Raw genomic sequence first — 26,683 nt, 5'->3', positions numbered from 1 at the left:
AGTAAATGACAACAGAATATTCATTTTTGGGTAAATTAGCCCTTAAAGTATTTTGAAAGATTCAGTCTTGGAGCGGAGTGGAAATACGGGAAGAAGCACCCTACAGACCGAGTATAGCGGGCTTGGTCATTGTCACCAAGAATGTGTTCAGAATAGGGCCCGGAGGAGGTACAGTCACAGACAATGAGACATATATGCAGTACTACAGAGCCACCAGACAAAATCCCACTCCAGGTAATGAGTCGTCCCTATTGAAGAGCAGCCTGGAAAATCTTCACACACATCCTGGCATTACTGCCACTTTTCTAGAACATTCTTAGAAGACGACTTGGCCAGACCTGAACAGCCAGAGACTAAAGCACATAATAGAGTCCTGGAAGCACATTCTGCTCTTAAAGTCTATCAGGATAAAGGCTAAACATTCTGGTTAATGTCTATGTGCACAGAAAGGGGCAAAACACAAGAATTTGTAGGACAGAATTGAAAGCAAGTGCAGCAAAAAGGGAAAGACAGTAAGTGAAAGGCGGACAGCAGCCATGAATGCTTTGTGCTGTTTTGGTGGAGAAGAGTAGGAGTGAGAGGTTTGATCTCCAGTTACCTTCAGCTGACTGTCAGAGGCCCGCCCATTTACACCTGGTTTTGGGATCCATCTCAAGCGATCCCATCACAAGTGGACAGATCCCAAATACAGGTGTAAACGAGGTCCAAAACGTTTGTGATCCAGCACTTGTAATGTACACGCTAATGAATCCTGGGCAACATCAACGGGCCGGCTACTAACAATCATCCATTAAGCTAAAACAGCCATTTTACGCCTTGCTGATTTTAAAAGAAAATATCAGTCCAAATCATTTAAAAAAAATATAAAAAATATGGTATAGCTGATGCATATATTCGTGTTTCTTCAACTTCTGACAATTTCTGAATTTTTTCATAACAGATTTCAACTTTTCTTTTTGTTCTATGAAGGTCACAGGTTTATATTTTTTTTACCATTCCATCAGCTTTTTTTTTTGGTATATTCAAATGCCTTTTTGCCCTGTCCCAGACTTTCAATATAAAACTATAAAAATATTTCAAAAATAAAATGTATTACTCGTTTAAAACCACAATGATCTAAACAATGAGTGAAATATCTCATTTCAATATTTATTGTGTGAAAATTAGTAACAAAAAGACTGTCCCAGTTGTGGCATAATTTCCAACGCACCAAACTATTTTGCCCCTGCTAAGTTTTTTTAAAGGTTAGTGTGCTTGTTAACCAAGTAGACATAAGTGTCAGCAAAGAGTATGCTTAAGATGAAATACAAAACATGTGATGTTTGAAGAAAACAAAGATAAATTTCACTTGTAATGAAAAAAAGTAGGTAGTATTATGAGCAGGGCTGGGTATTGATATAGATTCCCCTTTTCGATTCCGATTTCAATTCACATGGGAATATTTCAGTTAAAATAAATTCTCTCTCAGATAATGCGGTTAATTATACGGGGGATCTTCTAACTAGGTACATTACAAAAATATACATTTTAATAATTATAATTTATTAGTTTTTCATAATTTGTCACATTTATTTATTTTTAAAAGAAAACAAGTCCATGTATTCCATCAATAAATATGATATGATATATTATATTTTGTTGCATGATTTGTACTTTTTACATAGATTTTTTCATGCTAAAAACCAGTACTGTCACTTTAAGAAACCCAGCTGTTCTGTAAACGGCATATGAGCGCATGTTAATGAGAGAGAACTCGAAAGGCATTATCCCATCTGTACTATGCATGATTAGAATTAAATGTTTATTAGATTCCTCTGGTAGGAGGAAATCTATTGTAATTGACGGTATTCTTATTATTATTCTTGAGCCCCAATATCTCAAAAAGTCACAAGTCAAAAATGTTCTAAATTGGCAAATTGATACTCCATGCCAACGGGTACCCCCACGCCAAGAATGGCCCACATTCGCCCATAGGTGGCGCTACAGACCACGCCCAAATGTCCCATTTTCAAAGTGATGTAATTTCCACCCCATTTGTCAAATTCTTCTGAAACTTGGTGTACATGCCTCATTTCTCATGGGGGGAAAAAAAAGCCCCATAACTTCCACCATGATGGATTTTCCTGTACAGTGCTAAATTTGGGAAAACCTACAAAACTCTTCTCCTAAACCGTAGCTCAAATTGACTTGAAATTTGGTACCATGTGTATAATTTATGTCTTTCAATATGTTAATTAGCAAAAATGAATAAAACACAAAATGGCTGAAAGGGGTGTATTTATGTAAATGTCCACACTGCCTCAATATATGCGTCAAGAAATCAAATGTAATTTTGACTGATGGTTTTTCAAACCTAACATTCTTCAAGATAACATCACTCTGAAGTACTATGCAAAGAATGGCATACATTTGCCTTTAGGGGCGCTACAGGGCATGCCCAAAAGTCCCATTTTCGGGTCAAAAATTTTCTAATTTTGTACATAGATACTACAGTCCAACAGTAACCCCTAAATCAATAATGGCCAACATTTGCTATTAGGGGGCGCTACAGGGCACACCGAAAAGAGCCATTTTCTGGTCAAAAATGTTCTAATTGTAAGCATTGATACTACAGGCCAACAGAAAACCCAACATCAAGAATAGCCCAAATTCGCCCTTAGGGGAAGCTACAAGCCATGCCTAAATGTCCTATTTTCAAAGTGATTTCATTTCCACCCCATTTATTAAATTCTTCTGGAACTTAAAATGTACATACCTAATTTCTCATTGGGAACAAAAAAGCCACAAGGATCCATAAGGTCCGGCATGATGGATTTTCCTGAACACTGAAAATCTATCGTTTAAGATTCAGACAGAAAGACATGTTTTTGGATTCCTCCATTGGGAGGGTTTAAACCCAACCATCTACTGGATCAATTTGAAATGATTTGCCATTTTGAGGAGGAATCACATTGCTGCTTGCAGCTATATTTTTTTTGTTGTTTTTGATAAACAACTGACAGTAAAGAACAGAAAGGGTATTAAAAGAGACAATATGACAAATGGATTGTGTGGATCTCATCTTTGGACACTCAGAACAGGTTAATCCAAACTTTTACTCTCAACATGCAATGAAAGGATTTCGCTGCTGAACTTCTCCAATATACCACTCAATCAATGGTGAGCCACATAGCATAACATTTAATTGCAAATGAAAGGGATTTCCTCTCATAGTAGTCAAGGGTTGCGCATAAAGTAAACTATCAATTTTGGGATTTTACAATTGATATTCAAATCGGTTACATGAAGATCGCGGTGCATCGGAAAACCAGTCCTTTTTGAGCAAAATATTCTAATTGGGCTTAATTTCCAATCATAATTAGGGATATGTGAGACTAGATGACGAAACGGTTCTGATGCTGCAAGTCGACACTGGAATTGCTAATTAATATTTTTCCCCGTTAAACTGTTCAACATTTTAACAACAAAAGCTCTTAAATTGCGGTTATATTAATATTACACATTTTAGAAATATTATTTAAAAAATTTGTATTTCTGGAGCAGTTACAAAGTTTCATTTCACCTCAGGCATTTTCCCTCTCTCACTCACATTGGGTGCAGGACAATGTCCTCTGGCTAGAAAAGTAAACCCAGCAAAGTAGCTATGAAATCACTTTGGTGATGGTGCGGGAAGCAGATATCTATGTTGCAGGATGTTTTCACATTTGAGTCTTTAAATCTGTGCATGCTTGTAAGTTATTTTCCCCGCTGAGCAGGCTTATTTAAGCACAGGATAGTTGCCTCAGGTGAGTCAAGTCCAGTCTTTCACCGGGCCGTGTTGACGTGTTAATTTTGCTCATCAAAAATATGACTCATCAAAATAATTTTTATTTTGATTAAGATGGCTATTTTCAAAGAGGTGCTGACTGCTTAATGGGCTAAACTATCTTTTATTCTGTATGCACTTCATGTTTAGAATACATTAGGTTTACTGTAAATAAAGGAGCTTGACAATGACAATCAGTATTTCACTTGAACGTCATTTGTGAGTACATTAAAAAGAAACTGTGTGAGCAGTTATCAACATGTAGTAATGCACTGACATAGTGAGAAAAGTAGGAGCTTCCGTATAAAGTATGTGAGAGAACTTTAGTTAGAACTTTAAAAAAAACTACAAAAAACAGTGGTCATAGGAGACCACGGTTGCTAATAAAAAGTGTAAACAGGGCCAGAGAGAGAGAGAGAGAGAGAGAGAGAGACACTTACTGCAGGTCCCTCCACTGAACATAGGCACAGTCTCAAATACCATCTTGTGAAAGAGCAAGGCCACAGGTTTGTACTCCAACTTATTCTTCAGAAGGTAGCTATAGTAGTACACATATCGCCTCTGACTGGGAATAGTCACACCCTGTGAAACGACAAACCCAGATGTTTAAGATTTTGATTTCATGTTGTCCTTAATGGCATCACAAATCTAGTAATGTCTTCACCATAGAACGACAAAACAGGTTTTTACCAGCTGTTAGACTAAAAGAATCAAAAAGGTAGGAATAAAAGAAATCACATGCATCTAATCTTGTTAAAAGTTTCTGACTTTAGGATTAAAAAAGATCTATGCAGAAACTTAATTTACAATAACACTTTTAGATTTGCACATCCAAGCAGACAAAAGACAATATGCCCATTACCTTCTTGTCTCTGGTTCTAACTTCACCATAGAAGTCCAGAGCCTCTTGTGCTTTTTTGAATTTGCCTCGATGTAGCAAGTATGCACAAATCATGACACCCGTACGTCCCTTTCCAGCCTTACAGTGAATGGCAGCCACATGATTGTCATTGTCACTGAGCCACTTATCCAAATCTTCACAGAAAGGTTTGATAAGCTCTAGCTGAGGAGGATTATGATCTTCAAATGGATACTGTGCAACTGCAAGAGACAACCGCAGTTTATTGAGAGACCCTCATCGTCATTACCAGACAAAAACTGACATCACATTTCAGAGCGATCTGTAAAGAGCTGATTTCTGCAATCCAAGCATCTTACCTCTGCAATTAAATTTGGCAGCATCATAATGTCTTTCTGCACATCTAATCGAAACAAAACAAGATGGAAAAATGTAAGTACGGAATTTCAAATGTAATGCTTAATATCTTTGCACAAATGCCAAAACCATTTGTGCATTGTGTTTCCATTGTCTTGAATGGAAAATGATTGCAGCTTTTCGGTTTTAAACAGCAAATTAGAGCAAATGTTCTTACAGCAAAGACATTAAACAGCCATTCACAAAATAGTACAGATCTCACAAAAGTTTGTTATAAAATAAACTTACAGATTATATATCTTGTAATGATTTTTATGCTTTGAATCCAGGAACCTGCGGAAAGAACACAAATTTTTTTTCAGGGAAACACAGTGTTGTTGTCAGTTAAATTGTATGGTGATTCTCAGGACACATGTCATGAAAATGCCCAGGTCCTATTTTACTCTAAATTAATAGAATAAGAATTATATTTTGAATATAGAACATAAAGCTTATTTTGGGGCTGTGGAGAGCTTTTACACTGTGACATTTTTTCATGACAGTTACACACATGGGAATAGTCAAAAATAAAACGTACAGGCACATTACAGTAGTGAGAACTGGGGGGTAAAATGCAACAAATCTTGATGGTTCTAAATGTAGGCTTAATTTTCTTGTATGCCAAATATTATTTCATGTTTTTGTATTGATCCCCAATCAATACAAATAAATATGTAACGACCAGGGCATTTTATTGGCAGGTTTTGTGAGGATTATCCTGTACACCACCTGACTACATCCCCCCAATTGTGCCCTTAATAACAGTCTTTGTCAGTGTGGTTGTCGTCACTAAACAGACAATTTCTACATATATTTGATTCTGCCTGAAGATGAACAACTTCAGGAAATTTCAGTCTGAAGCCTTAAAGATAATGCCACTGAGCAACTATAATATCTTTAAATTACAGTAAAAAATAAAAACACTGATTTGTTGTTGAAACATCACATTGAGCAAAATCATTGTAAACTGGAAATGACCACAGAAATATTTACTGTTAAACAGCAACTCACAGCATACATTTACATTGATTTAGGATGCAGCATGCATTTATTTGTACAACTGTGGAACAGCACACTGAATGTCAAACCGTCTCACATTTTGCTCAGGCTGCATTAGTTAGGCCTAAACATTTCTAAAAAGGTCACTGAATTTGACCATCACACTGCAAACCGGTTGAGCAGTGCAAAAGGTTATATCAAAAATTTAGGATGCACCTATAAATGTAAATATAACAGCAGTTTCAGCTCAGCAACAAAAACAATGTTAAAAGTAGGAGACTCACAGACATGGAAAGGTTATACTGACTTAAGCGCTTTAAGCATACTGTTGTCTCAGGAGATTCTGTCTTTTTTAATGTTATTAGGAAATACTTACCGCACTACTTCGTCTATGTTGTTTCTGTAGACACCCTCAAGCCTTTCAGCAGGAAAGCCCATAGCAATTATATTGGGATAAATATCTGGACAGCAGAGTCAAGGAAATCTAGAGATGTCTTCTGACAGAAATGGATAGTGATATGATGAAAAAGAAACCTAAAAACAATTGATTAAAACATGCACCCCTTTGCAAAATCCACTAGCTGTTTTTTTTATTATTATTAATTTTACGTTTAAATGATTGTTACGAACTATTTCTTCTGCTAAAGCGCAGTGAAATTTAAGGCACAGTTCACCCAAAAATGAAATTCTGTCATCATTTAATTGCCCTCATGTTCTTGAAAATCTATACGATTTCAATTGTATTTCTATATTTAATCTATTTTCCGTGGAACACAGAAGACGTTAGGCTGAACGTTAGCCTCAGATGCCATTCACTTTCATATAATCTTTTTGCCATACAATGAATGTGGATGGAAGAAGAAAAAAATAATATGAAATGTGAGGGTGAGTAATAATGACAGAATTAATTTTTGGGTTAACTACCTGTTTAAGCCACGCAGAGCAGGAAAATAAATGAACATCAAGCTGGTTCGGTAGAAAACTTCAGCATTTCCACCAAAGCAGCATTTTACTTTTAGTTGTGCAATGACAGCTCAGATAACAGCATACTTGTTAATATAGAACAGATGGCCTTCGCTGTAAGAGACCAATGCATGGACCTTTAACCCAGAGGGCCACACAGGGGCACTAAATAAATCACACTGTGCCTCAGCCTGGCCTGGAATCACTTTCCTTCCTCACCTTTCCATAGCCAGTGCCATTAGAGTGCATCACTCCTTGAGCATGACATGACACATGCAGCTCTTCATTATTAAAGACAATGGCAAATCGACAGAGGAACTTCACTGCTGCACTACGTAAAAATATGCTAGAAAGATACTTGCAATTGATTAAAGGGTTAGTTCAACTAAAAACTAAAATTATGTCACACCCTCATGTTGTTCCACACCCAAATGACTTTTTTTTCAATGGAACACAAATGGAGAAGTTCAGCAGAATGTTAGGGACCGACAGCCTCAGTCACCATTCACTTTTTTTGTATTGTTAAAAACTGTATTTATGTGTTCCACAGAAGTAGCCTAAGCCATGTGGGTTTGGAACAACATGAGGGTGAGTAAATGATGATAGTGTTCATATTTGGGTGAACCATTCCTTTAAGTCTACTTCAAACATATCTTTGCTCTAGAGGTCAACCGATTATCGGCCAGACTGATAATCGGATCTAATATTTATAATTTTTCTAATTATCGGAATCATTATTTTGTCTAATCTGGTTGCTGATCAATTTTAAAATGTGCTCCGTTGGCTCTGATGCAACCACCTATCTCTGAAAGGTTACTGCTTGTATGGCTCAATGTCCCACCCACAGTATCGGATTGGTGTCATGTCAATGGCCAATCGACACTGTACTCAATATTCGTGGGTAAGAGGAAAGTAGTTAAAGAAAGTTGAATCACTGAGAGGATGAGCTGTTTTCAAAAGTTAAGAATGCAGATACTGAAGTTGCAATAAGCATCACAATACTCTATGCCAGCAGTCACAAATTAACAGAAATATCACGACCGTTGTCATGATGTCTTGTGGTCCGGAGGGGTCAAATCCGTGGTCTTGACCCAGACCGTTAGCAACACAACAAAACAACAGAGCTGTGTACACCACAAGCACTCCAGAGCATAGATAGCACTGCTTTTTCAGCACTATATCTTTGAATATTTTCCTCTAACGCCGAACACATTTCATTAATGCCCTTTCACGCTCCATACGCATTGCCTCTCTCCCGGCCCACGACATGAGGCGCCGCATAGTAGAGCTGCAGACGTGCTTATTTCAACGACAGTACACTGTAACTGAGAAATACAGTGGGTAGCAATATAGATGGGCAACAGAGATCAGGACTAATTTAACAGAGTACTCACAAGTTTGAGTTTTTACATGTTATAGCTGATGACGGCATTGATAGTAGTAGCTAGCTAATCAACGATAGGAGGTTTGGCAAACATAATGTCAATTTTGCTAGTGTTAAATCTCTCACCTCGACTGTGAATAAAATCCAGTTGCCATTTTTGCACTTGACTAAACGGGCTAGCCAGCAAGCTACATGAAGACTGTCAACTCTAATAACGTTGAATTTCACATGTTAATACATAACATCCCATTATGAGATTATTTTTCTATATTTAAAGTTTCAGTTTAAAAGAAAGGCTGCTAGAAGCTCCCTCCACTTCATTTTTGAAAAAAATTATGTTGATATGTTGTTTTCTAGTATTTTTAAAAAGATAATATTGAAATGTTCGGTTTTGCAGTATTTCATTAAATTCCTGTGTTCTTGGCTGGTGCAGCCTGCGGTTCACACGCCTAAACTGGTGAACTGCTGACACTTCAATAACCAAAAATAAATATTTTTGACAGCTATTTGGATACAAGATCAAAGATGTTGCAATTCTGATAAGCCACACAGAGGTCTTTCAGAGTGAACCATCTGAGGAAGCAAGGATATGAGACAGACAGTCCACCTGACAAATACAATGCTAACAGAAATATCTAAAATTCAGAACATCATAAATCACTAAAGAATGCATGGATGCTAAGAGATTCAAATATCCACGACATAACGCACATGACTGATTAAATCCACTGCATACATTTTTTATGTGAACAATTGGAACAGACAACAGGAGTCACCTCTTCCAACTGGTCACAGTAAAAATGTATGTTACCATGTAAAATGGCTTTTGTTAAAGGTCCAACGGATGTTGATCTGTTGGGAGCAGGATTAGTTGAATTTCAGGTAAAAAAGGATGCTTTGATCAACAAAGCTTAGAAACACACAGAACAAAAATCCAAACACTTTGAACACACTCTAGAAAATGAATCAGTAGGCTACATACTCTACAAATTGTGTTTAGTTCATGCAATCTAACACTTTCATCTAAATAAATGTGTTGATCACATTTAAAAGAAACAGATTAGCTAACACTTGAACTCAAAACTATACAAATGTCCGCTTGATCACACAAACCAGACCCACTTTATATTAGGTGGCCTTAACTACCATGTACTTACCCCTTTGTTACAATGTAATTAAGTATAAACATGTTGTTGCATTTAATTACATTTGTAGTTAAACTGTTAACTTTACCCCTAACCCTAACCTTACTCCTAAACCTACATGTACCTCAACCTCAGTAGCAGCAAATGTGGGAATTTTGCAGAACAACATGCAGTTACACAATAATTACATAGTTTATGTATTTAATGTTAGTGCATAGTAGTTAAGGTCACCTAAGACAAAGTGTGACCCACAAACTAGTATCCCCAGTAGGAGGAACTACATATTTCTCTTGCTATAGCAAGACCATGACCTCTTTAGTCATAATGCATCTGACTGTATATAAGTTTTCACATCAGATACATGCTATTCATACTGCACTTAAAGGGATAGTTCACCCCAAAATTAAAATGTTCTCATAATTTACTCACCCTCATGCTATCCCAGATGTGACTTTCTCAATTAAGATTTTTAGAAGAATATTTCAGCTCTGTAGGTCCATACGATGCAAGTGAATGAGTGCCAACAGTTTGAAGCACCAAAAATCACATAAAAGCAGTATAAAAGTATCAATATGACTCTGAAGCTATATGAAAGGTGTGGGTGAGAAACTGATCAATATTGAAGTCAATTTTTGATAGAAATTATTTTTCCTGCCCAGTAGGGGGTGTATACATGAAGAATGTGAATCACCAAAAACACAAGAAGAATGTGAAATTTAAGAGGCTGACTGAGCAGGGAGGAGAATTTATATCAAAATAGGACTTAAATAATGATCTGTTTCTCACCCAACCTATCAAATTGCTTCTGGACACATTGATTCAACCACTAAAGTCATATGGATTACTCTTATGTTGACTTGTGATTTTGGGAGCTTCAAAGTTTTGTTCAACATTTACTTGCATTGTATGGACCAAAAGAGCTGAGAAATTCTTCTAAAAATCTTAATTTGTGTTCAGCAGAATTCATACACATCTGGCAACATCATGATGAGTGAATTTTCATTTTTGTGTGAACTATTCTTTTAACACCCAGCAACAAACCTCCCATGCTTATACTGAACGTGACAAGTTAACAACTATGTACCTCACCAGTTCTGCAGAAAAATACAAATTTCTTTAGCTCCATCTAGACATGCTTTTTGCCAACCTTTGTCTGATCTAAACTACGTTTACGTTTTTTTAGTCAGAGCTTGACTCTAGGTAAGTGTGTTTGACTATTAGCTTTTTACAATCATACAATTTCTTTATGATCAAATTACCACTTTCTATTGTCAACTCGTAACCAAGCATTGCCTTGAACAGTGTTGCCTTACCAGTAGTATCATGACAAAAGACTGAAAGAATGAAGTCATTCTTTACATTTATCCCTATAGGAATTCTACGAAAACAGTGCTTCCTGCATTGCACTTCATTTATTGACAGAATGCATTAAAAATGCAATGAGTGCATAGCATGATGCAATCCAATGTGTCAATACAGTGGACCCACACACCATCTCAGTAGCATTCAGGGGGAAATCAATGCCAATGCAATCAATTCATTCATAGGCTACTTACGTAATACACTAGATATAGAAATAAAATAAAAAACATTTGTGTTCCAGTCCAGGGCAAATACTCATAATTCTAGACATGGAATCCAGCTTTATGCAGCATAGATTCCTATTATAGGAACTATATTGCATATATACAGGAAGAATTACACCAATGATTTGCATCCTGCCCTCCAATTGTCCTTTTTAGTCCTGTTGTACATATTTCATACTACAGGATCCCAATGAATAGTACAGTGTGCCACAAAGGAATATGGCTAAACCGTCATTTTGGTGTTAATTCTTGTTACAACATGGGGCTGATTAGCATCTTCGAAAACTGAATCCTTTTGAAATAAAACTAGCAAGCAATCAAACCATGTATCTTATGCGTTGCACTTAATCTGCAAAGATCCCCACGATATGACGACAATAGCCATAAAAAACCCTACAATCTACATACAGTAAATCCCATATTTGACACTGACATGACACATAACACTACGCATGAATCAATAACGTTTTTCAAATACGGCGCATCAGAGTATCCCACAGAGAGACTACTCTGTAGCAGGACTGTATAACTCAATTATTTCCATAACGAAAAAGAAACACAACACAAAAAGTAATTTTATTTTGTTTTTAATCGTGTCGACCGACTCATTCTTTGCTTAATCACAACAACTACGCCAAACTTGAGAGTAAGAGCTATTTTCTCCAAGCAGCTGATGCTATGGTTCTTTGTGTGACAATGCTTGTGCATTTCATCCGATACGTCGCGTAATATAGGCCAGTGCAACCTCCGCGCGACGCATGCGATGGATCTTTTGTTTTAAATCCGCAAACTACAGTTTTAGCGCGAGGAGTCTAGACATGTTTAGAATTACAGATTGATTCTCAATCGATAGATCGGATTACATAAGAAGGAAAAATGGCATCTTGCAACCACACTGACGTTGCTCGCATTGTAGTTTGCACATAGCTAACTCGAAATAGATCATGTTAACTTGCAAACAAGCCTAGTCTGTGCAAATGTAATTACTGCGCGTGCAGTCTTTTGATTTTCTGTCTGCTTGGTAACACTTAGATTGACAGCTGACGTGAATCTAAACAGTGCAGACTTTGACTTGATCCAGCCACAGAAAACAATCGATCTTGATCATGTCAAGCTGCAGTCGGTAACTAGGGGCCAGTGCCAATAGTTTCTGCGTAGCAAAAGAACGTCTTGCATCTTCTCTTGAAACATCAGACATTTTCTCGATTTGCAACACGATGCAAGCAGTTACCTTCATTGCAGACACGGATTTCAACACAATAGACAAAACGGGGACATTTAATTGATCAAAGAGGATACACGTCAAGTCCAAGTCAAACCCATCTTCCTGGTATCTCCTTTTGTTTCGGCTGACGAATTCCTTTAAGATCCCAGCCATGGCTGTGACAGGAGTCTTTAGGGTATTTAGTGTGTGAGAGAGTATTGTTGCTTTTTGCACGATCAGTCGTCGATATGCTCTGCCCAATTCGCAGTCCCTTTCAGTCGCCAGCTAGCTCACCTGCTAGCTAGAATGGTTTCTGCTGCTGCTCTCTCATCAAGGGCCTCGCTCCAAACCACCACAGGCCCGGCTTCCAAAATGCCCTCCTGAGCTCACAAGAGCCCCGGGTGAAAAGATAAGCGACTCCCCACGTCTCGAACGGTAGTATTTCAAATGCACGCCAAGTCTCTGGTCGCACCGTAGCCGCCGTGATTGAGCGGAAAGGCGGAGAGAGGATCCTCTCCGGGCGCTTCCACTTGAAGAACGGCTGACAGACCCCCACTCGCGCTCCGCTCACGCGCGCACTGCCCGACTAGCCGCTAACTTCAACAGCTAGCACGCTAGCTCGTCTACACATCCTTAAAAAAATAAAAGCCATCAAACATCCGTGATGATTAGGTTCCAACACATGAAATGAAAGGTGACAGCCTCCACCAAAAAAATAAAATCTCTATGTAGCGTGAGAGCGATTGACAGCGGTCGACAGTCCTGTAAGGTCCTTTCCTTCGCTTCTCCTCTCCACTATTCAACTCTCAAACTTCCATCATGGCTTCCCATTGAAAAAAAGGTGATGTTCGGACAGCATATTCTTCCGCTCTAATAAATAGTTCCATGAATGCAGCAATTTAGGCATGTACGCGTTCTAAATGTAATCATATAAATGCACAAATAATAAAGTTCACATTTTGTGCTGTTATTAACTCTAGCGTATAAATGCGTTAACTGTTTTATTTTTGTTACGGCAAGCGGAGGAACACGGACAGTGCACACGCGGACTACTTTTTGTTCCAGGGTCACGTACCTATAGAAATGAGGGAAGTTTCCGATGTTTTATATATCAAATTTCAGAAGTCAGTCATGTAGGTATTGCGCATTAAAATGATCGTTTACCTTCTTATAAAAATTGTTTTTGGTTTTACATATCATGACGTAAGTGAGACAACCCGTAACACATATTTTTGTAACATTAATCATGAATGAGGGAGAAATGATCAGAATGCATGCTGCTACCCTCCTCACAGATGCCTCTCTCGACTATCCTGCAATAGAGGACAGGAAATTACTGAAATGCTTACGCAAGCAGAAAAGTAAGTTAATGCATAAAGGCACGCGCATTTCATTTAATAACAAGAGATATTATAATCGATGGAGATTATTTGAGCCAAATGTGATCAATTGTAGTTTAACCAGTGTTCATTGTGGTTACTGGAGGGAGCTGTAGTTCATAGTACAGTGTGTTCTTTTCCATTTGCTCTTATGTGCAGTTTGCCCCCAAGGGCGGAACGGAGGTGGAAAGTTCTAGCCGTGTTTCAGATGGCAAATCTTTATTGTACAGCGCCATCTGGCAGAATATTCTGGAATAAAACATACTGTGGAAACCTACATCGCCTTTAGCGAGCTGCATCTTTCCCCCCAATGCTTTTCAGTCCAACACCTCCTAATGTTATGCAATCTCGTTTAAAAAAATGTTAATGTATCAGCTGAGAATTTAATGTTGATAAAAGCAACGCTTTTCTATCTGTTGCCAATTGGTTTAGTATAATAAATGAATTGTAATAAAAAGGCCTAAATGCATTTAAAACATTTTAGCCGATTTGTACGATGTCATAAAATGTCATCCAATTGAATCGTGTAATTTCAAACAAAACTAAATGACTAAATCTTAAATATTTAGTTTTTATTTTATTTGTTTAAAGATGAATCAATTCGTGTGTATGGAATTTTGTTATGAAATTGCACGATGGCGTTTTAGTGCTATAATAACCAAAAAATGGCATTATGTTGAGTGCGAGTCATTGACAAGACAGGTTGTCCGAGGTGATCTTTTGAAAAATGTAGTTTAAAACACACGTGTCAAGTTCGTAGGAATGTAATATTTGTATCTATGTTTTTTTTTTCTTTTTAATTTTCTACAAAATAAAAATGTATTATGATTTCAATTACGGTATTAAAATACGTTTCCTACACCTTGAACAAAGTTAAGTGTACAGAACAACTTATTTATACATTTAAAAAACGTTTTAAAAAATAAGCTTTTTCAAGGTATTTGTTTCCCTTTACAAATGTAATGAATTTTTTAGTCCGTTATATCAGCATCAGATGAATTACTGTATATAAAGTTATATAGAAATATTTTTGCATTCCCAATTTTACTTGAACAATATGTCCCTTTTCATAAACATTTCATAATATCTGATATTTTAAAAAGAACTTCACACAGTTATGAGTATCTGAAGGAATTTCAAAGCATATTCATCAAAGCAGATGTGTATTCAAGTAATTGTTTTGTGTGTATTGTATTTTTTCATGTATTCTGAATATTTTTTAATAACACTAAATCATGACCAAGAAAACGAGTGTCACATCATTGACCCATAAATAAATTGAAATAAAATGTTTTAATATTTTATTTGATAAAATAAAATAAATAAATTTGACAGATGAGTTTTTAATTTAACCTGTTGTCTGTGTCGTATGTGTATCACATATTAATTCATACATTCATAGGGCTATTGACTTAATTGATTTATTGCGATTAATTAAATAATGAAAAATAATGCGTTGGAAAAAAAACCCCACAATTAATCATGCCCCTGATCTGTACTGTATTTGAATATTCTGAATTATAATATTTATTGTATGATTACTGAAATTATTATACTCAATTATTTTGATTTGGGGGCCTTTCTCAGCAAATAATGATAAACGTGATTTATTGCGATTTATTCAATTAATTAATTGGCACATCCTGTAGATTGCGACATGTTAAAACATGCTAGAAATGCCTTGCTAAGTGCTAAAATATGCTAGCAACATACTAGCGATATGCTAAAAACCTGCTAGCAATGCCTTGATAAGTGCTAAAATATGCTATCAACATGTTAAAACCTGCTTGCAAGGGATAGCTAAGTGCTAAAGCATGCTAGAAACATGTTAAAACATGCTAGTAACAAGTTAGCATCATGCTAAAACATGCTATCAACAACTAATTAAGTGCTAAAACATACTAGCAACACCTTGCTACATGCTAGCTACATCTGGCAACTAAAACTTCATAATTTACTACATTTTACTAGATCTGGATATCTAGTAAAATGTTTAAACTTTCATTCCAGGCTTTTTCAAGCCAACCCCAAAGTTTGTCCACAAACTTTTCAATCTATTTTAATTTTGAACACCATCTGACAGTTTCCCTTCAGATCTATCGTTTTTCCCTTTCAACTCCGAGTCAGTAGAGGACAGTGCTGCGCAAAGCTCGAATGATCACGAGTGAGGAGAAAGTGAAAGCGGAGGTGAAGTGTCTTCATGCAGGACTGATCGCTGAAAGTAAAGGAAGCGAATGATTAAAGGAAAGACGCTTTTTCTCAACAACATTGCCAAGACCCCAGAATAGACACTTGTGGTAAGCGCTCTGTTTGGTGAAGAATTGCAAGTAGTATACACGATTTACACGAAGAAGGTCAAAGCAAAGCAACCTCTGTTTAATAACCGCGGCGCTCTCCAATGAAAACGAAATCAAACTGCGCCGGCTCCTTTTCTGATTAATACAATAAGATATACAGTGAGCTGACCCAAAATGAGAGCAAATAGCAGTTGCGCAAATAGGTTAAGGAGCCAGCTAAACAGTAAGTTGATGTGCTGAGTGTGGAGGAATGCTCTAATGTGCTGCTGTTTCAGCTGGATCAGGCGTTCTTGTGTCCCTGGGCCCGGTTTTTCAAAAGTAATCCACTAGGATTTTGGATAACGGATTGGATCAAATCTTGAAAATGGGTTTTTCAAAAGAAAAAACGGATTACATAATCGGATTAGATCACGTAATCCAATCTTGGTTTTGATCCGGATCAAACCTTTAGTTTGGGTTTTTCAGAACTTTTTTGTATGATTTGGATCACTTTAATCCAAAAAATCTGGATTAAACTGAACCCATCAGAAGGGTGGATTCAGCGTGTATTTCATGCCCAAAATGTAATGAAAACTTTAAAAATGTATCAAATAATACTATATTTGGATCATGCAGTATCTTACAAGATATCCTATTTATTAATAAGGTTTTAATTTTATTTGTTCATCCGTCAGGCTACAGTGATTAGGTAGGCTTTAACGTATTCAGCCTTTCAGTATAGGCCTACAGCAAAATAGAAAGAGTTTGGCCTCATAAAATAATCCCCCAAACAGCTGTCAAAATTGACCAAAAACAATTAATTTTATTCTGTCACTAATTGATATATATATATATTCATCACAATCGAAAATATTTTTGTTTTTAGAATATTTATTAGTGATGCATGCAATGATTACAGAATAACCAAAAAAATGCAAAGAATGGCAATCACTGATTTTTGAAATCCAAAACAAATCCAAATCAGAAATAGTGTCTAACTATTGCATCCCTTGTTGCACGTCCTGTTTGCTCGTTCTGGCAGAATGCAGAAGGTTGGTTAGGGTCTCCAAGGGGCTCAGGTGCATCATTGTCAGCACAGAGAGGGACATTGCGCTTAGAAGCGATGTTGTGCAGGACAATACAGGCAAGGGTTATGTTGCATGCTTTCTGTGGTTCCGCTCTCAGGTAGTTAAGGCATGCAAAGCGCCTCTTAAGAACTCCATTTAAACGCTCAATTGCACATCTTGCTCTGCAATGAGCAGTGTTGAAGCGTGCCTGCGCCGGTGTATTTGCTGTTAGAAAAGGAGTCATCAGCCATGGTAGGAGTGGGTAGGCACTGTCTCCTAATATTATGCCATCCGGTCTCTATATAGAGCGCTCTCCCTCAGGATGCGTGCATCATGGACAGACCCAGGCCACTTGACAACGCAGTTGGTGATGATGAGGTCAGCATCACACACAAGTTGGACATTGATGCTGTGCCTCCCCTTTCTGTTTATAAACTCCCATTCATTCTCACGAGGTGCTTGTATATGCACATGTGTGCAGTCGATTGCTCCAATAGTATTGGGCATATTCCCCAAAAGAAAAAAGCTGCGCTTGGCCTGGGCAATCTGGTTGTCCTTTGGAAAAGAAACAAATTCATTGACCAGGCTGGCCAGTGCGATTGACACATCTCTCACCACATCACACACAGCTGATTTCACCACTCCCATATAGTCACCAACAACTTGATAGAAAGTCCCACATGCATAAAATCGGAGAGCAATGAGGATCTGGTCTTCCACAGACAGACCGTGAATCCTTTGGGTTCTGTGTTGAAGTTTTGGCCTGAGAAGGTTCACAAGGTACTCTATATCAGCCTTCCCAAAGCTGAAACCGGACATACTGCTCCTCAGTGGTGTATTGCTCCAGTGGCTTGGTACGCTCAACATACACCCTTTGACGGTATCCTCTCCTGGCAAAGTGGTGGTGGCGGTGGACAACACCTGCCATTTCACTGTCTCTCTGTGAATCCTCTGAGAAAGGCTGATTTATATGGCTGTGTAGTTGGTCTTTTCAAACACACCTATTACAACTGATCAGTTTTGGCTTGTGTTCAATTGAGGCAATTGGACCCAAGGCCTATAATTGATGAACAATGTTCACTATAGTAAAGCAACGGAACCATGGACTCAAGAAGCTGTAACTTCACTGCTGCTGAAACCAATGCAGTACTAGAGGGTGTTCGGTGCCATTATGGAACAATAGTGGGAAGTTTTAATTCTGCTAAGGATACCAACAAAAAGAAAAATGATGTTTGGATTTTAATCACAGAAAATGTGAATGCCATAGGGTCTGGCCAGAGGAGGACCACAGACCAAATCAAATTGCGGTGGAAGAATCTTAAGGCCAGGGCAACAAAGGACCATGCTGAAGCCAAAAACCCACAAACAGGCAACAAGCCATTTAAGAGGGGAGATTACACAGATGTGGTCCTCGACATCATTGGAGGTGAGAAGTCGCAAGCTCTCCATGGTATTCAAGGTGTTGTAGGGGATGGCGAGCCTTGGATTGAGGAGGAGGAGAATCTGCCAGTTCCTCCTGAGGCTGATCCAGAGAGCGTATTTATATTGAATCTCAGCTCTGTTCCTGTGGAAGAAGCTGGATCCTCATTGGTTGAGCCAGTGGTAGTTGCCACAGGATCTCAGAGGAAAGGCTTGAAGCGCCCTTCATCAAACAAAGATGATGATTACAAGGCACTTCTGCAAAAAGAGACTGAAAGGGCAGAAGCACAGCTTCGTCTGGCAGAGGAACAACTGACTCTGACCAAACTGCAGCAAACCAAGGCCAGACTTGAGATCCGCCTCCTAAAGGCTACGCTCAGACAAGCTGGTCTCTCCACATCAGATGAGGAAGTCTGAAATTATTGTGGAGTATTTGACATTAAGTCTTTTTTTAATTCAATACATCTATATTTGAAACTTGTTATAAATATCCTCAATGTACAGTGTTTGTGTTGTAGGTCTCAGATGAGCGGACTGCTGGAAGAGGATGGGGTGGGGTTTTTCTTGTTTTTAGTTTTTTTAAATGTGTGTGTTTTCATTTCAAATAAAAATAAACTTATATTGACCCCACACTGGCTATTCTACTTGTTGCTCTTTACATATCTATAGTTCTACATTGTGATTTCCTATCCTGTTTGAGCACTGGTTATCCAGATTTGGTGATCCTGAAAAGTTCCTATCCGGATCAGATTGATCCAATCCGATGTTGCTTTGAAAAACTGGCTCAAAAGTAAGCTGGATTACGTGATCACGGATCGCAAAAAAAAGGATTACTAAATCCGGATCAGTTTTATCCGGATTAAACCTTTTGAAAAACCGGGCCCTGGCTTTCTGATCTGGACAGCTTAAAGGGATAGTTCTTATTCTGTCTTCATCTACTCACCCTCGTGACGCTCCAGAACTGTATGACTTTTCTTTCTATGTGGAACACAAAAGAAGATATTTTGAAGAATGTTTTAACTGTTTTTCTCCATACAATGAAAGTCAGTGGGGGTCCAAAGCAACATGGAACCCCATTGACTTTCATTGAATGGACAAAATAAATAAATGCTGAGACGTCTTTCAAAATATCATCTTTTGTGTTCCACAGAGTTAATGTAAGAAATGCATACAGGTTTAGAGCGACATGAGCGTGAGTAAATTATGGTAGAATTTTCAGTTTGGGGTGAACTATCCCTTATATGGTTTGTAGATAGTTATTTTTAATGACTTTTTTATGCTGCAGTCAAGTTTCTGTTAACGTCTGTCAACATCCTCTGTCATATGACTTCCTAGATCTCTTAGAAATAATACCTGTATTGTTTTTCTTTTGCAGGTGAATGTTAGAAGATGGAATTGAAAGAGATTCCAGCTGACAATCTCACCCGCCCTTTGGGCAGGAATGAGGTCATAGGTTTACTCTTCCGCCTCACAATATTTGGTGCCGTCACCTATTTTACAATTAAGTGGATGGTTGATGCCATCGATCCAACACGAAAACAGAAAGTTGAGGCACAAAAACAGGTATGCAATATAGTTCAGCCCCCTTTTATTTGTTTCTTAGTAAGTACATCACTTTCAAAGCTGTTTGCTCTACATTACATTTTATTTTGTATGCATATTTACTGCATGTTTAAATTTTTTGACAAAATGTACATTTGAATCCTTGGAATGTTAACAGTCATATTAATAGGTAATACTCTTCTAGATTATATCATAAATAAGTAGCTTTAAATTTGAAAATTGACAGCATCACAAAGACTAAAGTTGAGTAATATGAAGCGAACATTTGGTGCACTTCCACAGGCGGAAAAACTCATGCGGAAGATAGGAGTGCAGAATGTGAAGCTTTCAGAATATGAGATGAGCATTGCAGCTCATCTTGTGGACCCTTTGACTATGCAGGTGAGAAATGTTGTCACCAGTTGGTTTAACAATCTGCCAGCTCTTAGCTGAAGCCACTCTCTTTATTTTCATTAAAAGTATATACATTTTTGTTCCAATGACAATGGGATTAGTTGTCTTATTTGATTTAAATAGGCTTAAATAACCTTGTATATTTGTGACAGCTCAGGCCATTGAGTCACTCACAGCACCATATTCAAGCCAGTCTCTGGCTCTTGGTAAAATTGCACCTGTGACTAGAACGTGAAGACTCATTCTAATTTGTTACAACATATTTTCATTTTGGTGGCTTAATTTAAGGAATATTATGTATACCATACTGTGCAAACGTTTTAGGCTCTTGGGGGAAAATGTTGCATTGTGAGGATGTCTTCAAAAATAATTACATAAATAGTTTTCATTTATCAGTTAACGTCATACAAATTCCAGTAAGCCTAAAAAGCTAAATCAATATTTGGTGTGACCACCTTTGCCTTTAAACAGCCCCAATTCTCCTAGGTACACCTGGACACAGTTTTTCTTGGTTGTTGGCAGATAAAATGTTCCAAGCTTCTTGAAGAACTTGCCACAGTTCTTCTATCTATTTACGCTGTCTCAGTTGTTTCTGTCTCTTCATGTAATCCCAGACTGACTTAACAAGGTTGAGATCTGGGCTCTGTGGGGGCCATAACATCTGTTGTAGGGCTCCTTGTTCTTCTATTCAATTCTATTTGCAAAGGGAATGTTGAAATCTAAAATTGATATTTTCTACTGATACACATAGCAGAATATACAAAATGACTGTTTTAAGACACATTTTTGGTGAAAAATTTAATGCGCCTAAGACTTCTGCACAGTCCTGTATGTGTCGCCACATGAAGTTCTGGACAAAAAACTAGAAATCCAAGATACCCTTCTGAAGGTAAAGTTTTCACTGAGGAAAAAGTTTTTAGAAGTCGTGAAATATGTTTCTTGCAGACAGTGATTTGATTTGAAATTGGAAAGCATCTCTTACGTCAGTGGAAGTCAGATTATCATTCTTCCAGTTCAGTTTGATCTGCTGTAAATTGCAATGTAAAAGTTATTGGGCAACTTGCCACTACTGACCAACCGTTTTATTTACTTGCCAGAGCCAATTTTTACTGCCATTTGGCACATGGCGAGTGTTCATTGTGTATCCTTATCACAGCTCTGTAATTCTTATCTAATTTTTGTATTTTAAGAGAAGGCAAGTTACATACATCATTCACGTCTGCTCACAGATTACATGGCGTGACATTGCAGGACTTGATGAAGTCATAACTGAACTGAAAGACACAGTCATACTTCCGGTCGAGAAGAGCCATCTGTTCAAAGGATCCAAGCTACTTCAGCCACCCAAAGGTAAGCACTAAGATGGAAATGTCTCCATATAGTGTGTCTCCACTCATTACACACAAACTATTCTGAGCTGGTTTACTTTTCCTCTTCTCAGGAGTGTTGCTGTATGGACCCCCAGGCTGTGGGAAAACTCTTATAGCCAAAGCAACTGCCAAAGAGGCTGGATTCCGTTTCATCAACCTGCAGCCTTCCACTCTCACAGACAAATGGTATGGAGAGTCCCAGAAACTAGCTGCAGCTGTGTTCTCTCTGGCTGTCAAGCTACAGCCCTCCATCATCTTCATTGATGAGATTGGTAAATGCATATTTTGGATTTTCTGCTTTTTGTTTATCTCATACAGCCCGAAAATTGATATGCCAGTGAAACCTTGCGCCATGCTTTAAAAAAGCGATTTGTGTTCAGCATCATGGCATGTACACTACCGTTCAAAAGTTTCTCATGATCTTAAAAACCTTTTGATCTGAAGTCGTATTCTTAAAAAATACCATTTATTTAATTACAAAAAAAATTAAGAAAAGCAGCCAATAAGTGCCCAACATAGATGGAACTGTTTAAAAAGTATCCCAGGATGATACCTCAAGAAGCTGGTTTAGAAAATGCCAAGAGTACATTTCTGCTAATTCTAGGCAAATGGTGACTACTATGAAGAAAAAATATATAACATCATTTTGTCGCAACATAATTCCTGTATTTCCATTTCTATTATTCCATAGATGTGATGACATTACTATTATTCTACAATGTGAAAAAAATAAAAATACAAAAATAAAGAATGAGTAAGTGACCCTAAACTTTTGAACGGTAGTGTGTATATATATATATATATATATATGGATCAATTTTACTTTAATCTGTTGAATTTGTTCATTTAAAGCTATCTAACTTTATAGTTAATATTAACTCGTCATGTCTTAGATTCCTTTTTGAGGAGCCGCTCAAGTTCAGATCATGAGGCTACTGCCATGATGAAGGCTCAGTTCATGAGCTTATGGGACGGGCTGGACACTGACTTCAACTGCCAGGTAGAATGCAGCATCTGCTCCAGCATTTTTAGAACAATTCTTGTGAGATTTTACTGGCTTTGATTTTTCTCTTCCAACTTATAGACCATAAGTGAGAATTGCAATTGTGTTCTCTACGCACAGGTCATAATAATGGGAGCCACCAATCGGCCACAAGATCTTGATTCTGCCATTCTCAGAAGGATGCCCACAAGATTCCACATCAATCAGCCAGTAAGATTCATCTGATACTATGGGCAACTACATTTTTAGATTTCACTGTTTAATCATTCAACTAAATCAGTTGCCATTTGTTTATGTAGAATCTCAAGCAGAGGAAAGATATATTGAAACTGATCTTGGAAAATGAGAATGTAAGTATTTAATTAATCATACTGGCATCCCATGGACTGGCTGTCAGGTTATTGGAAGATGCAAATACTGAGAGTCAATATATTCATTTTTGAAGGTGGAGTCTGCAGTGGACTTTTCTGAAATTGCAAAAGAGACTGATGGCTTCTCAGGAAGTGACCTCAGAGAGATGTGTCGAGACGGTGCTTTGCTTTGTGTGCGCGACTTTGTGCACAACCAAGAAAGGTAAACACTTGTCGTAAAATATCTCATTGATTTTTTTTTATCTAAGTTCTGCCAGTAACAAGGAGCATCAGAAGTAAAATAGAAGTTTTTGTCGAAATGTATCTTTTTCTATTTCAGATTCCATACTTTGAAGTATGGACCTTAATCAGGGTAGATACCATATTTAAGTTAAATTAAATAGAGGTATTTGTCTGTTCAAAGGGTTGCACTGTTATGCCATGTACCTAGGTGGAAATCTTTGAGCTGACAACAAGAAAGAAAAAATGTATTTCCCAAAAAATTCTGGTAGACAAAAAAAAACCTACAGAAAACACGTTCGTCGTGACTTGGGAGCTAAACGGCATATTGAACGGAGCACACGCCTATCCCTCAGGGCATCTACCCTGACTAAGGTCACTCAGAATCTGTTTTAAGTTTTATACTGTCTACCCTAATTATTTTAAACTAATATGAATAAATATGAATTGAAATGTGCACTGCTCCTTTTATAATCTGCCTTCATCTCTTGACAGCCAAAATGAAGACTACATCCGTTCCATCAAGCAACAAGACTTACAAAAGGCAATCGAGAAGATGAAGAAGTCCAAATCTGCAGGCATGCAAGATCAATTTATGCATGTACCACTGGACTGAAAGTGATGCTGCTGTTTTTAGGAAGCATGCATCTAGACCAAGTTCTTTTCTTATTTGTGGCATATCATCATGCATCATGTTTTGCAAAAGGGGGAACTCAGGACCAATAAATGGTGGAATATTTTTGCCATTTCTCTGATCATATCTTTTTGCACTGGAATTTCCTAACTTTTTTTTTCTATTCAGTCATGTTTATCTGAATGTGTATTTCTTCACTGGCTGTGGTAGTGTGGTTCTGGTAGTTTAATTTAACGTCACCTTGTGAGAGGATGGGCAATAGTGTAGTCGATCTCCACTTGTGTATAAAGCACATGATTGATCGTACAGTCATTTATTTTACATCACCTATATGTATATGCTACTATATGTAGCCTAAATTTGTGAGCACAGATAACTGTTCACTAACATGATTTCAACTCAACTCATTTAACTCATGTTGTTTCAATAACTGTTTATTTTGCTGCAGTGAGTAAAAGATTTGACTGAGATGTGTTTACATATACAGTACATTGCCCTCTTACAGTGAAATGTTTAAATCTTGAATTAAGCCCATATTAGAGGTAATGCGTATTGTGTACAGTTGAAGTCAGAAGTTTACATACACCTTAGCCAAATACATTTAAACTCAGCTTTTCACAATTTCTGACATTTAATTGTAGAAAAAATTCCCTGTCTTTGGTCAGGGAAATGGAAATGTCAGAATAATAGTTGTGAGAATTATTTATTTCAGCTTTTATTCCTTTCATCACATTCCCAGTGGGTCAGAAGTTTACATACTTTGTTAGCCTTTAAATTGTTTAACTTGGGTCAAATGTTTTGGGCAGCCTCCCACAAGCTTCTCACAATAAGTTACTGGAATTTTGGCCCATTCCTCCAGACAGAACTGGTGTAACTAAGTCAGGTTTGTAGACCTCATTGCTCACACATTTTTCAGTTTTCAGCTTTTTCAGTTCTGCCCACAAATTTTCTATCAGATTGAGGTCAGGGCTTTGGGATGGCCACTCCAATACCTAGAGCAGTGGCTTCTTCCTCAGATTATGTTGATATAGGGCTTGTTTTACTGTGGATATAGATACCTGTCTAGTTGTTTCCTCCAGCATCTTCAGAAGGTCCTTTGCTGTTGTTCTGGGATTGATTTGCACTTTTCGCACAAAACTATTTTCATCTCTAGGAGAAAGAATGTGTCACCTTCCTGAGCGGTATGATGGCTGCGTGGTCCCATAGTGTTTATACTTGCATATTATTGTTTGTACAGATGACCGTGGTACCTTCGGGCTTTTGGAAATTGCTCTCAAGGTTGAACCAGACTTGTGGAGGTCCACAATTTTATTTTTAGGTCTTGGCTGATTTCTTTGGATTTTCCAATGGAGCAAAGAGGCACAGAGTTTGAAGCTAGGACTTAAAATACATCCACAGACACACCCCTATTTGCCAATCAGAAGCTAATTGGCAAATTGCCTAAAGGATTGTCATCATTTTCTGGAATCCAAGCTGCTTAAAGGCACAGTTAACTTAGTGTATGTAAACCTCTGACCCACTGGAATTATGATATAGTCAATTAATAGTGAAACAATCTGTCTGTAAACAATTGGTGGAAAAATGACTTGTGTCATGCACAAAGTAGATGTCCTAAACGACTTGCTAAAACTATAGTTTGCAAATATGAAATCTGTGGAGTGGTTAAATAATGTGTTAATGACTTAGGTTAAAGTGTATGTAAACTTATGAATTCAACTGTAAATATTTATTTGCAAAATATTAAATATGATTGCACAATATATTTGAATTGTTGGATTGAGCTGTAAACTGTTTCTTTACACAAGCCTTTTGTATTTGAATAAGGGGCCAGTGCCAAGCCACTGCTGTTACTCATCAGTTTGGTATTATTCTGGGATTGCCCAATGCATATAACATTGTATAAAATGACAGTGTAAATCTCAAGTTTGTACAAAAAGGTTGAATAAGCAACTAAATACATTTCCTGTAAGACAATAAATATGTTTAGGTTGGTCCATTAAATAAGGTAAGACAATAAATATGCTCTAGTTCCTTCGTATTGGATTCCTCAGGCAAATAATGCATATGCATTCAGCACAAATCATTTTCACATTCATACATTTTACAGTAAATTATATATTTGGGAATGTTTAGAATTATAAAACAATGCCAAACTTGACACATGAAAGTACAATGTAAAATCTCCTTTTTTCACATCTTATAATTCTTACAAAAAATGTAATATAATTATTTGTGTAAAATGTTATTGATTACAAGATGTTCTCCACGGTCAATAGTAACAAAACGATAGGGAATAACTTCAAGATGAACACCATTAAACATTTAAAGTTCCAGTTGAGGTAGGCAAAATGTTGTTCTAATTAGAGTCAGGCATATTTGGATTTGCTTGATTAGACACAAGTCTATAAAACATCTGAGACGGCAATAACTAGTTCAAATATGCATGTTTTCTATGAATGGGATATTGAATACACCATAATCACACAAAAAAATTCAGGGGATAAATATAGATAAGCATTTATCTAAAACAATTGTGTGGTATATCAGTAATAAATATATTTAAAAAGTCTACACTAAAGGTTTGTAGTAAGACACAGTATATACATGCTCTGTGTGTATATATATATATATATATATATATATATATA

General features: G+C 37.3%; 2 protein-coding genes across 4 annotated transcripts in view; one reads left to right on the top strand and one right to left on the bottom strand.

Annotated features, from left to right (window-relative positions):
- The window catches only part of ptenb (phosphatase and tensin homolog B), a 22,143-nt gene extending 8,992 nt beyond the window's left edge, over nucleotides 1-13,151 (bottom strand). For both annotated transcript variants that reach the window (XM_052112227.1, XM_052112228.1), the window contains exons 1-6: nucleotides 12,437-13,151; nucleotides 6,436-6,520; nucleotides 5,310-5,354; nucleotides 5,024-5,067; nucleotides 4,668-4,906; nucleotides 4,246-4,387 (exon numbers count right to left, since the gene is read on the bottom strand). In XM_052112227.1, the coding sequence (XP_051968187.1) occupies nucleotides 4,246-4,387; nucleotides 4,668-4,906; nucleotides 5,024-5,067; nucleotides 5,310-5,354; nucleotides 6,436-6,520; nucleotides 12,437-12,515 (634 nt within the window). In that variant the 5' untranslated portion in view covers nucleotides 12,516-13,151. The remainder of the gene's footprint in view (nucleotides 1-4,245; nucleotides 4,388-4,667; nucleotides 4,907-5,023; nucleotides 5,068-5,309; nucleotides 5,355-6,435; nucleotides 6,521-12,436) is intronic.
- On the top strand, nucleotides 4,948-26,683 carry atad1b (ATPase family AAA domain containing 1b). Of its 2 annotated transcripts, none has more exons than XM_052112229.1 (10): nucleotides 4,948-5,096; nucleotides 19,858-20,045; nucleotides 20,328-20,426; nucleotides 21,668-21,788; nucleotides 21,880-22,080; nucleotides 22,702-22,808; nucleotides 22,932-23,021; nucleotides 23,111-23,161; nucleotides 23,257-23,384; nucleotides 23,897-26,683. In XM_052112229.1, the coding sequence occupies exons 2-10, from the start codon at nucleotides 19,872-19,874 to the stop codon at nucleotides 24,015-24,017; spliced, it is 1,092 nt and encodes a 363-aa protein (XP_051968189.1). In that variant the 5' UTR covers nucleotides 4,948-5,096; nucleotides 19,858-19,871; the 3' UTR covers nucleotides 24,018-26,683. The 2 variants fall into 2 exon arrangements, with proteins under 2 accessions (XP_051968189.1, XP_051968190.1); XM_052112230.1 differs by lacking the exon at nucleotides 4,948-5,096 and adding an exon at nucleotides 15,889-16,017 and having other exon boundaries at nucleotides 23,897-26,682.

Source organism: Xyrauchen texanus, chromosome 40, assembly GCF_025860055.1.
Source record: "Xyrauchen texanus isolate HMW12.3.18 chromosome 40, RBS_HiC_50CHRs, whole genome shotgun sequence".
Classification (NCBI taxonomy): Eukaryota; Metazoa; Chordata; class Actinopteri; order Cypriniformes; family Catostomidae; genus Xyrauchen; species Xyrauchen texanus.
Note: the sequence above shows the minus strand (reverse complement) of the source record. Positions and strands in the feature narration are given on the sequence as shown.

Bases quoted from the DNA above. Each gene is read 5' to 3' on its own strand.
- atad1b (XM_052112229.1), top strand. From the start codon at position 19,872: ATGGAATTGAAAGAGATTCCAGCTGACAATCTCACCCGCCCTTTGGGC. The intron at 20,427-21,667 runs GTGAGAAATGTT...GTCTGCTCACAG, and splicing joins TGGACCCTTTGACTATGCAG to ATTACATGGCGTGACATTGC. The intron at 22,809-22,931 runs GTAGAATGCAGC...CTCTACGCACAG, and splicing joins ACACTGACTTCAACTGCCAG to GTCATAATAATGGGAGCCAC.